Source organism: Plectropomus leopardus, chromosome 6, assembly GCF_008729295.1.
Source record: "Plectropomus leopardus isolate mb chromosome 6, YSFRI_Pleo_2.0, whole genome shotgun sequence".
NCBI lineage: Eukaryota > Metazoa > Chordata > Actinopteri > Perciformes > Serranidae > Plectropomus > Plectropomus leopardus.
In genome coordinates, this window is record NC_056468.1 from 17,957,207 (window position 1) to 17,969,409 (window position 12,203).

Here is a 12,203-nt window from a genome sequence, read left to right on the forward strand (position 1 = left end):
TGACCAGCCTGTCTAGTTGTGCACATTTATCTTTATGCATATCCCATGACAGTAAACGTAACTGATTTATGCCCTTTGCTTTTCATACTTCCCCCATATGACACTGTTATTTGTCATACTCAAAGACATTGATTTGGTTTCAATTTTACAGGAACTGCAATGGATAAACCCACTAGAACAACCTTTACAAACTGGTATGACCAGCTAAACTATCAAAAATGATGCAAAAGCATATCTTAAGCTAGTCAAACAGCTGAAGAGCCAGTTTAACCCTCTAGTATAGTATAGTATAGTGTAGTATAGTATAGTATAGTATAGTATGTCTGCTGAAAAAAAACAGCAGATGTACTATACTATACTATACTATACTATACTATACTATACTATACTATACTATACTATACTATAGCTGTCTGTGGTATCCCTCCCAGTACACATATTATAAATTGTAGAAGTGACTAAAAAAAGCAAACAAATATAGATGCAGCTCATACCTGCTGAAGTCAATTATTAAAGGTAATAGAGACACATTAAATGGATGCATTGCAACAATGACAATACACTCTGGAGTCCAACCACTGTCTTGAGTTATGTGGTAACGTTACGTTTTTCATTTCTCATTCATCCCACTTTATTTAAACGCAGCAGATGTTTGCGGCCCACTGAAACGTCTTGTACCCACATAAACGATCTTTGGCGCGGGGAGGAGCTTGAGATGGTCCCCCCGCCCCGCACATGTTTACCGTCCCAGAGAGGAGGGGGTGCTGGGCGGTAGTAGGGGGGCTGGACTGGTGGTAGATAGCTGTGACATTTCCTGCTGTTGTCATGAAGATTATTTGAACCGTCAAAGCAGTGCGGCTCACTTTGTGCAGACTGCTCGATAGAGATCATTTGTTGGCGAAGAACGCAGTTTTATTCAAAACAACTCTTAGTCGTGTAAAGTTATGAAAAATAATCAGTGGTGTGGCTGTCAGCGGCTAACACGCTAGCCTGGTGCAGCAACAACAACAACGACTGAGCAGTGCTGTCCGTTACGTGCAGCGGTGAGTGTAAATGATATGTTTTTACAACAAAATGCCGCTTTTAAAAGTTAATATTAGTAATTTAACTCCGAGGTTTACCTCACTGTCACAAACGGATTTCACGATTGATCACAAAAAGCAGGTGAATTATCCTGCAGGGTCGCTTGAGGTCAACATATATGGAGTTTTTTCACACAATAACTGCCTTCATTGTGTTTTGTTACTTAGTAGAATAAATAACTTTTCATTTAAATTAAGGGCTGTTAGTAATTTATGTGGGGGAAGGTGGTGTTGCAAAATAGGAGAGGCATGTCAACTAATTTTTAAGCACTGGGAAGGATTTTTTAAAAACTTCTATATAGGGAAGGGACATATAGGCTAACTTTCTTGTATTTTGTATATATTTTAATTACCATCTGAACCCCAAAGCCTGCCGGCGAGTTTCATTTGCATTTTGTCTTTAAAAATCACAGCATTTATCATAGCCAGAAACTGTAAAAACTGAAATTATTGTTGCTGTTTATTTCAGTAGATAGCCTGAGTGTTATTCTTATGCTGTTTATTTGTTACATTGGCTTAAATGCCTACATTTGGTATGAATATAAAAAAAACATATAGTTAGCACCCGATTATGGTAGAGGAAGGACCGTGCATTTCCCCCAGTCACTCACAGAGGCTCAAGGAAAAAATATCTGTAGCTCTGGAGAAGGTCAAGATCAAATTTTAAAAAAGTCACACCCCAGCAACCCCCTTCGTCTGTTAGTAAAGAACAGTCCCTTATCAGTACTGGGAGCACTAGTGGCTTTTAAAGGAAACTGAGTTTGAATATCTAAAAATATGACAAAAATGAAAAAATCATAAAAGCTTTTTTTTTTTTTTTTTTTGGAAGACATTCTCTTGGATATTGTGACTAATTTGCAAATTGATGGCTCAGCTGGTCTTTGTTTCTGTCAAAGAGGCTTCAGAGGACAAATGTCTCTTTCACATGAATTCTGTATCCTTCATTTTTATTCATTTATTTTAGTGCCTTCAGATGTTTGTTGAATCCGTTTGTGTGGATGTTTCTGCCTCCTCCTCCTCACCATTCATTCCCTCACTGCTGACCTTTACCCCACATGAAGCTCTTGGCCCTCACGGCAGCTGTCACAGACAGGCTGTTTATCGGACACTGGCTGGGAAACGCAGCCTGCCAGGCCCTGCTGGCACACTTAAATTGCATAGCTAAACTTGATTCATCGGTTTTTAGGACATAAAGCATCAAGCTGGTATGAAAGTAACCCTCTCTACCTGTTTGTCTTTTGGAGCTGAGTCTACCCAAGGATCTGATCTCAACTTACCCAGCATGCCCCTGTCCTTAGAGGGCCTCTGACCTCTGATCATTGCAGGAGAAATGTCCTCAGACCAGAATAGTACACAGACAGCAATGCTGCATAGCATAAAGTTCACTTATTTCGTTTAGACTAAGGGCAGTATTTCTCTTGAAGGTTCAGCGTGTGGGAATTAGGGGCATCTATTGGCAGAAATGACATATATTATTTATAACAATGTTTTTAGTCGTTTACAGTTACCTGAAAAAAGAATTATTGTGTTTTTGTTACCTTAGAATGAGCTGTTTACAAAGCGCCTCCTCATCCACTGAGTCTGCCAAAAAGTGGCCCTAGATGTTCATGTTGTTGCATCAGCCAGTAGAGTTCTCCTAAACACTTGCTGCAGTTCTGCTCTCACTGGTGCGTGCCACTAAATCCTCCACACTGGACCTTTAATTGTAGACCAACTGATGTTGCATATTGAGGTCGATATCAATATTTGAGAAATCACGTAAACAAACATTTTGTGGAGGATCCCTTAAATTGGTTTGTTATGGAATTTTGACGGACATATGTACTATGTGACACATTTTACAGATTTGAAAAAGAAACTTATCATAACGTGATAAATTGCGTATTAGATTGATCAGTCATTCAGTACTACGAAGGCGTTTTAACTCGCCAGTTAAAATGATCACTAAAAATGTTTGGGTTTTTTTGTGCAATTGCGTTCACTCGGTGTAGAAACTGTTATAATAATCAGTCAAGTTTCCGAAAGACTTATTTTCCTGGAGAATATTGTTTTCAGTAAATGTTATTTATTAAGTTTTATTCAGTGAGTTGTTGTCATATTTTGTAGGATTCCGTAAAATGTTCATAACACGGTGCAAAAAATGGCTCTCACTATTTGTTTTTGGACAGTTTTTACCCTTATACTTTATTGTACTTTAAAAAAAAACAAAAAAAAAACTTTTAGACTAGTGGACTACTCTAAACTTCAATTTAAATGTCAGGACAATTAGTCATTAGGAACATCTGTAATCAATACTTCATTTTAATGCCATAACAGTTATTACTATGTGGGGTGACAGATATCATTTTTAAGTTGCTTATGTTTGTGTTACTCTCGTCTCTTGTGTGAACTGTGATGTCCACTCTGCTCTCTTTGCAGTGTCAGGAGGATGTCTGTGAATGCTCCTCTTTGCAATTTTGGGATTAATCCTATGGATATTGTTGCTACAGTGGAGGAGTAATACCAAGACTGTAGCAATGCCCGTGAAAGGAGAGGAATCTCCGTCCAGCTGTAGTCCGCCTGCAGCAAAGGAGGACGTCTCTGCTGCACAGTCCTCTCGTCCAGGCGGACAGTCCCTGTCAACAGTTCCTGCTACCTCAACAAACAATGAGGATCACGGTCCTCAGGACAGCGGTGCCTCTGCGGGGCTTGAAGTTAAATCAGCGGACACTGAGGCTCTGCAGACGTCCTCCGAGGTAAATTCAGAGACGCCATCATTGCGAGAAACCACCCAGAAACCTTCAAAAGTGCCGATGCTCAGCTCAGGGCCAGAGGCGAGGGAGCGCCTAAAGTTCATCCTGGGAGCATCAGAGGACAACTCTTCAGACGAGGAACCTCTGATCACCAAACCTCCAAGCGGTGCCTCTCAAACACCGAGCTCCACCCAGAGATCTTCTCCTCTGCAGGCGTCCTCTGCGGCGCCACAGTCCAGCTCCTCAGGCATGAAGTAAGACCTTGTTTCTATTCTAGTGAATTTAATGTCAGCTGTCCAGTGTCGGGCATTTTTTTAATCACTCCGTCACTGCACACAGGTGAAAAGCATGTCTGCAACTCTGGCATGTGACACAAACATGGAAGCATCTCAGAATAAAATCAGACTATTTTTTTTTGTTTTGTTTTGTTTTTTCAAAAATATTTTGCAGAGGATGTATTGTCTCAAAATATGTAGGTTAAACATGTGGCTACGTTGTTGACGTGCTCCTTCAGCTTTGCAAACTGTCTTATCACCTGACCGCTTTGAGTTGACCTGTATTATTGTCGCATGCCAAACACCCCCGGCTCTATTATTGGAACAAGCGCGCCGACCAAATGACTTTGAAAACTGTGGCGTGACTCTAGGTCACAACACAAAACACAAAAATACTTAAATATCCTCCACAAAATATTTATTTTTAACTTTATTGTAATAGTCTGCATAGTAGAGGGTTATTTTTACCTCGGCGATGTTATGTGATATGAATCATATCATATGATCGTGGGTCGGAGGGGTTGTGTGGTGTACACAGCTGTATGAACAACTTGACATGCAGAGTTGGATTGACTTATCCAAACGGATAAAGCTATGTGTGTTAGTGGGACTGTGGGAAGCATCATGAAGGGGAGAAAGGTAAGAGATTTTGCTCTCAAACATCTCTCATACTTTGACTCATATTCTCGCAGTGTGAGAATAGTTTTTGCAGCAGAAAGAGATTCACTTTTGAAAAAGTCTTTAATGGAAAATACATCTATTTGTGCATGTGTGCATGAAGATTTCGGCCTTTTTGTGCCCAAAAACTTTGGACTCTAGTCGTGGTGTTGGCCTTGTTTCTTTGTATGTTAAGAAGAAGCAGCGTGTAATCTGTCACAGGGAATCTGTTGATAATTTTGCTGCAAATGTGGGAGGGAAAAAGGGAGGGGGCACATGAGAGGAAGTATTTTTGTGGAGGTTTTTTTTGTTTTGGTCTTTTAAAATCACTACCAAAGGACAATAAAGTAGGCCATATAATGGAGGAAAACAACTGTCAGGGTCTCAACTTCTTCCCATATCTCCAAAGGTAAGGGCTATTAAAAGCTGGATGCGTCTGTGTAATTTGATACTTTAGCTGCAGTGTTTACAGTGTAGAGTGATCACATGCTTTATGTCACAGCTGCACAAATAATGAAAACATGCACAACTACTTTGTAGAAAAGATGCCGTAGCAGCTTCTGCAGACGTGTTTGTGAGGGAGAATCACTCGTGTGGCCAAACTGTTGTTATGTAACTGAACAGAGCTTGTCTTGGCACATGAAAGAATGAGGAAATTAAAAAAAAAAAATTATATGTACCCTCTAGAGGAAGGAAGTAAACACACCAGGAAAACGGTGTCCTCGTGAAGCAGTACAGCAACATACTAATTAGTAACACCCCTCTCAGTCCCTAAGTCCTGTTTGTAAATAGAAACTCACTATTTGTTCAGTAAAGTAAATGAAACCGGGACTCGTGTCCAGGAGAAAGATCACAAAAGTGGATCAGAAGTGTTTGACACCGAGTTGGAAAAGGTTATCAAAAACCAGCTCAGCAACAGAGTGCAATCTGTGTTCTCTGAGCTGAACAGAACAATAAGTTACGTTTAAAGTTCAGCTCAGACAAACTTCACAACAGCACTCACTGATGCAACACAGGTGTTTCTCAATAAGATATCTTAACATGGGAAAGATTTCTATGAAGAGACTTGTGGTGCAATTTCAGCGAGACTTTGGAATGAACAAGATATGAGCCAGCTGATAATCATGGTATGTAAAATGACTTACAGTTACTGCACTTTTTATTCAAATATGTGTTGAAGAACATGGAGACGTTGCTTTGTCCATTGTTGTCTTAATGTTACCCAGTTTTTTTGAGTTGAAATAATGGCGGTGTTTAAATTATAAAGGTTTTTAAACAGTTAACCATAGTCGAATATCCAGAGGTAAACGGGCAGCACATACACAGAGCCTGCAAACTGCTTTAACTGCTTATGCTGTTTTTTTTTCTGTGATTCGATGATCTCATTGACTTTGACAGCCAGACAGCATCACTGCACGTTTCTTTGATCATGCATTATTAACTGTAATAGTAAGGACAGACTTTCAGACTGTTAAAGAATAATTATCATCACTGATTACTGCAGTATATAGAAATAACCTAATAGCACTTTATAAGTATAAGTAATATTAGTAAATTCAACATGATTTAAAGTAATCTCAAAGTAAAGGTTTGTATTTTGAAATGTTAATCACAAATAATCAGGCATTTGATAGTCCTGCTATGTTCAGGTGAACAGGAAAAAAAATGCAAAATGATCTTGCTTAATGAACCAATATTTAGTTTGCGGGGCCACATAGTATATTTTAGAAGACATGTTGCAGGCTGTCTTAAATAGGTTTGTAGGCCACGATTGTCCTCTGGGCCAGACTTTGGACATGCCTACACCAAAATAATAAAGAGTGAAGAGAAAAATGAAAGCTCTTGTTTTTATTAGAATACTCATATAAATTGGTACCAGTTCGCACTAAAAGTAGCTTGGTTGGTACATTTTTTTCCACACTGTTTTTATTTACATTTTCAATGCCGTAAAATACGTATAACATGACAGATAACATACAATTGCTGCATTGACACAGAACAAAGAGAGAGAGAAAAGAAAGTAAGAATTCTCCTCATGTGGTAATAAAATGAAATCTATACAAAAATGTTAATATTTATAGCAAAAAATGCAAAATGTGACAAGTATTTAAATAAAAGATAATGCAAATTGAAGATTGACATCCGCTGAATTTTGTCATTCACTTGATCATCTGATAAATCTGAATCCTTAACAAAATATCCTCTCAAATGTTTGCTGTTGAGCCTTTTGTATGTACGTTTATCACAGGCCAAGCATTACTTAGTGGATAAAACAGATGTTTTCAAGCCTTCCAGTAGAAAAGATGTTTTTACATAAAAGTGCAGTTCATTTTTTGCATAAAGCAAACTGAAATTTGTGAATGCTTGTTCACTTTTACTATAGTTATGTTTCTCTCGATATAAGCCCAACAAAAAAAGCCTTAGGATCCAGTGAGAATACAGTGAAACTATTTCTCTCAGATTTCTGTACATTTTGTGCACGTCTGGTTTTTTGTTATATCGTTTTAAATCCACCAGTGTCACACATGTCCACATTAATCACTTATACCGTGGCTGGTACATTTTGAATGTATTTTTTTAGATTTTTATCTATTATTACTGCTGCTTTAAGTGAAGGAAACAGCCTCGTACACCTGACTGGGCTAAAGGTTCAGTCTGTATGAATGCATCATGTTTATGACACATTTACCTTTTTATTGTCCCTGATTGTCGGTGAACTGTCGATAAAAAGGGACACCAGGAGCAATATTGTGGCCCCTTTTTTCTGTGGCTGTGTTTTTCTTTCAGATTGCACTTTTTTCATGAGTGGTTTTATCAGAACAGTTGTAAAGGGTCATTTTGAAGATAAGGTCAGAAATAAATGGGCTGATCCATACAGTCTGCTTTTGCTTATTGAGGAAAGAGGCTGAACTATGACTGTGGCTTTTGATTTTTGATGCTGTTGCTCCCTTGTTGTTGTCGTTGTTATGTGGTTTCTTCACAGACTCACCCTGTTACGTAGCTGTTTATCACCACGGCTGTAGAGGAGCACTGTGTCTGTTGCTTTTTCACCTGCTGACATGATGAAGGATTATATGCAGCCTGCAGCTTTCTGGATTATTTAATATATGCCGCAGCTGATACACAGGGCACAATACACTGCTATAATTGACATTTGTTTTGTTATCGGAAAAGCAACTAACCAAGAGCTCTCCACTGCAGGCCTAGCATGTCCGGTCTTCACTTGGTGAAAAAAGGACGTGAACACAGAAAGATGGATCTACAGAGGGACTTCACCGTGGCTTCTCCTGCTGAGTTTGTCACCCGATTTGGTGGCAACCGCGTCATCGAAAAAGTAAGAATGAGCGTCTCTCCTGTGTTTTTAAATCTCTGTTTTTAAGGGGAGGCATTGCAGGTGAATAGAGTAAAATTTATGCTAAAAAACATCATGATACTTCCCCACCAGGTGATTAATTATATCAGGAAAATAATTTTTTTTGTATGACAAGTGTGATGAACTCTAATGTTTAAATATGAACACGAGGCATTAGATACAAGGATGAATATATATACTTTATCAATCCTGAATTAGGAATTTTTATGTTAGAGCATATGGTTAATCCTGCATTGCACAGGAGCAGTAAAAACACAGTAATACACATATGAAGAGAGAAACATAAACCTTAGCAAACACTGTAAGCATAAGATATATATTTACAGAATATCAATAGACTATACAATAGACTAAATATTAAAATATATAATTTAGTCCATTATATAATATATATATATATATATATATATATAACAAATGTGAAAATTTATTAAAGTATCTTTTACTGAATTAGTTATTTATGCACTCATTGTATACATTTCTAGAACAGAAATATGAATACTGGATAAAACCAGGTTCTTTTTGTTGATATATTAGAGTCAAAGGTTTTTACAGAATAAAATTTGAAAATCTCTTTTTTATCACTACATAAAAACCAGCCAAGTCATTTTTTAGACATACAATGTTATATATATGAATGATATATATACAGTATATATATATATACACGCTTCAGTAAAATCCTTCAGAAATAGATTGGAATAAAACTAGAAAGTTGGCATATGTAAGTGCTGCTGAAGTGGAGATTTTTTTGGCTCAGAGTATGAAAAAGAAAACTTTTGAGAAAACAGCCTGTGAAGAAACACTGACAGATATCACCATGAGACCTTTCCATGAGACTTTCACAGCTGATTATTTATTTTAAAAAAGTGTCACAAGTTTTGAGCACTGTGAAAAAGTTTCCTCAGTACCCTTTCACATTTGCAGATCCCTGCAGCAGTCACTGTCAGCCTCATCAGGCCACCTGTGCCTCATTAGTCACAGTGAAGTTATCAATTAAGAGACTTATCTCCATTTTTTTATCCATTAAATCTCTTTTAAAATAGATCTTTCATGAGCCAGTTTTTTGTTTGTTTTTGCTTTTTGTTTAAAAACCTGCTTTATTGATGATAGTGATGATTTTGTCCTTTGGTCACCAGTATCATATTGGTTGCTGGCAGCCTGGGCTGAGAGAGAGGGGGAGGGGCTCAGCAGTCTGAGTGACTCTGGCTGTGTGATCAGACGCTGGTGACAGGTGGAAGATTTGGGAGCGTAATTCATCATAGAGAGAGGGATAAATTGATTCTGGCTCACCTGTAAATATTTTACCAATTATATGTTTATGTTGATCTGTTAGAATCAGGTTAAGGCTGATTCCCTTTTTGGAGTCCAGTTAGGGTGGGGGAGGGGTGATACAAAGCCCACCTGGGCATTGACTGGAGGAATGATTGACAGTGGCGGCTTGCTGTGAGGCTGTGATATTTTTTTTTAAGTTGTTTCTTACCTCAGCTGCTTTTTGTTCTTTTTTCCCGGGACTTTTGTTCTTCTCCTCTGTTTAAGTTGTGATATTTTTGGTCAATAAATCACCTCACAGATTTCTGCCAGAGTCCACCAGTCACACAAAAATCCAACATTTATGTAGAGTTACTGCTTGTAATCCTACAGTCACAACTTTTTTGTTTTTTATGAATCAGTCACTATCTGATTAAAAAAATGCACTTTTTTTCATACATTTTCAGCTCAGATATATGAACAGAAATAAACACCTAAATGTATATTTTGGACATTTTATGGAATCCCAAAATTCTAAAATTGACCAGTGCTTGAAAAAATGAAAATGTTTTGATTGCAGCATTTCGGTCACTCCTAAGGCCTCACAAGTTGTTTCTGTTTCTGTTACAGGTGCTGATTGCTAACAATGGTATAGCTGCAGTCAAATGTATGCGTTCTATCCGTCGCTGGTCTTACGAAATGTTTCGCAATGAGAGGACCATCCGTTTTGTTGTTATGGTAACCCCTGAAGACTTGAAAGCTAATGCAGGTCATTATGAACATCATACTTTTTATTATCCATCACTAAACACTTAGTGAGAGTAAACGCTAGAAACTGTCTTAACTGTGAGCCAGCTGTGCTTTAGAGAGGGATTCCCTGAAAGTCTACTGAATTAAGAATTATAAAAAAGTCCTTATCAGTTGTTAATTGTTGCTCTTTTTCCTCCCTTTACTTTGTAGAATACATAAAAATGGCAGACCATTATGTGCCTGTGCCCGGTGGGCCAAACAATAACAATTACGCCAACGTAGAGCTGATTGTGGATATTGCCAAAAGAATCCCAGTGCAGGTACATGCTTCACCACATATTTAAACAGCAGCGACCTTAAGGCCTCTGAGTTAAACCTTTGTTGTGATAAATACCTGTCTGTGTGTGTCAATGTCGACAGGCTGTGTGGGCCGGTTGGGGTCATGCCTCAGAAAATCCCAAACTGCCTGAGCTGCTGGACAAAGCAGGAATCTCATTCTTAGGTGAAAATCCAGTTTGAAACCCTTTTTATTTGGTTAATTCGCACCCTTGTCTGATCTCATTGTTAACTGGCCGTATCTCTCTCTCAGGGCCGTCCAGTAAGGCCATGTGGGCTCTGGGGGACAAAGTGGCTTCTTCCATCGTGGCTCAGAGTGCTGACATTCCCACGTTACCATGGAGCGGATCAGGTGATGCTTCACCCCCCACACTGTCTCAGTTCATGTCATGTGTAGAACTGGACCCAGATATTTGACTATGCAGATATTTGTTTGTTGGGTAATTATGACAATGTTTTATATATATATATATATATATATATATATATATATCACCTTTAAAAACAAAGTTTACAAAGTGCATTGACAAAAAAAGCAAAGCAGAAACGGGATACATTGACAGTGATACAACGACAGAGAGCCAAACAGTCTTATTAAACACAAGCAAGAAGATACCAGGGTAGAGTTTACATAAAATTAGAAGCAGAGGACAAATAATGCAAGCTGGAGAATGTCAGAATAAAAATATACAAAGAAATAGACCAAAAGTAACAACAACAGAAACAATAAAATCACTAAAACCCACAAATGAAAGGAAATAAAAGAGTTAAAACATGAATTAAGAAGGTGAAATAGATACAAACAAATAAAAGAAATAAAAAGGCAAAATAAAAAGAGGTAGGTATTTGCCTCTCAGTTTTGGGATTTGGATATTCATTTTCTGTTTGTGTGTGTGTGTTAATGTATAGAATGGGTTAAATGCAGAGGACAAATTTAATCTCAATAATGTATGCACATACTCTGAATTGACACTAGCAGCCTGTAATTATGAGAATGGATGAAGGTCTTAAATTTAAACGATAAGAAAAAATGTCACACGCTCTTATTATGTCACAAAAAGCGCATCCATTGGACCTCATTAAAGCAAAACCCTCGAGATTACAAACATGAATAAAGCACACCAAAAAAACAAAACTGTAAATTAACATTATCCTTAAAAATGTATCTCCTTTGATTAAACCAAAAGACACGTGTTGCAGCAGTATGCCGTCCATCTCAGCCATTCGAGTCTTTCACGAGTCATGTTCAGAACTATTAATTACTATAAAAACTCCAGATCCCCCCAAAATTATATTCAAGACAGCATTAATGTACAGTAACACAGGCTCTGTCATGTGGTTAATTTTGAAGTTAATATTTATGCACCTGTTGGTGCTCCAGGTCTCAGAGTGGGCTCGGATGAGGACGATCAAGTTCTGGGAAACGTTATCAGTGTTCCCTCAGAGATCTACACAAAGGGCTGTGTTCTCGACGTTGACGATGGGCTGGCAGTAAGCATATTTAGCAAAGTCATAATAATATCTTCACATTTGCTACTTGTTTCCCCCAAATGATTCCTATTCAGCAAGTATCTTTTGCTAAGTTTTTTTTTTTATTTGGTGTTTTTTTGCAGGGCGCTGAGAAAATTGGTTATCCGGTTGTCATCAAGGCCTCTGAGGGTGGAGGTGGAAAGGGTATCCGGAAAGTAGAAAGCTCTGAGGATTTTCCAAGTCTCTTTAGACAGGTTTGTGTTATTACAGTTTACAG

General features: G+C 38.1%; 1 protein-coding gene across 5 annotated transcripts in view; it reads left to right on the top strand.

The window, feature by feature from the left end:
* Positions 1-858: 858 nt before the first annotated feature.
* The window catches only part of acacb (acetyl-CoA carboxylase beta), a 29,114-nt gene continuing 17,769 nt past the window's right edge, over positions 859-12,203 (top strand). For 2 of the 5 annotated variants that reach the window (XM_042488529.1, XM_042488531.1), the window contains exons 1-9: positions 859-1,043; positions 3,501-4,068; positions 7,948-8,080; positions 10,001-10,139; positions 10,331-10,440; positions 10,541-10,622; positions 10,710-10,808; positions 11,838-11,947; positions 12,070-12,180. In XM_042488529.1, the coding sequence (XP_042344463.1) occupies positions 3,521-4,068; positions 7,948-8,080; positions 10,001-10,139; positions 10,331-10,440; positions 10,541-10,622; positions 10,710-10,808; positions 11,838-11,947; positions 12,070-12,180 (1,332 nt within the window). In that variant the 5' untranslated portion in view covers positions 859-1,043; positions 3,501-3,520. Of the gene's footprint in view, positions 1,044-3,500; positions 4,069-4,703; positions 4,729-5,089; positions 5,156-5,818; positions 5,874-7,947; positions 8,081-10,000; positions 10,140-10,330; positions 10,441-10,540; positions 10,623-10,709; positions 10,809-11,837; positions 11,948-12,069; positions 12,181-12,203 lie in introns of those variants that run through there. The other 3 variants (XM_042488534.1, XM_042488532.1, XM_042488533.1) reach the window with 3 other exon arrangements.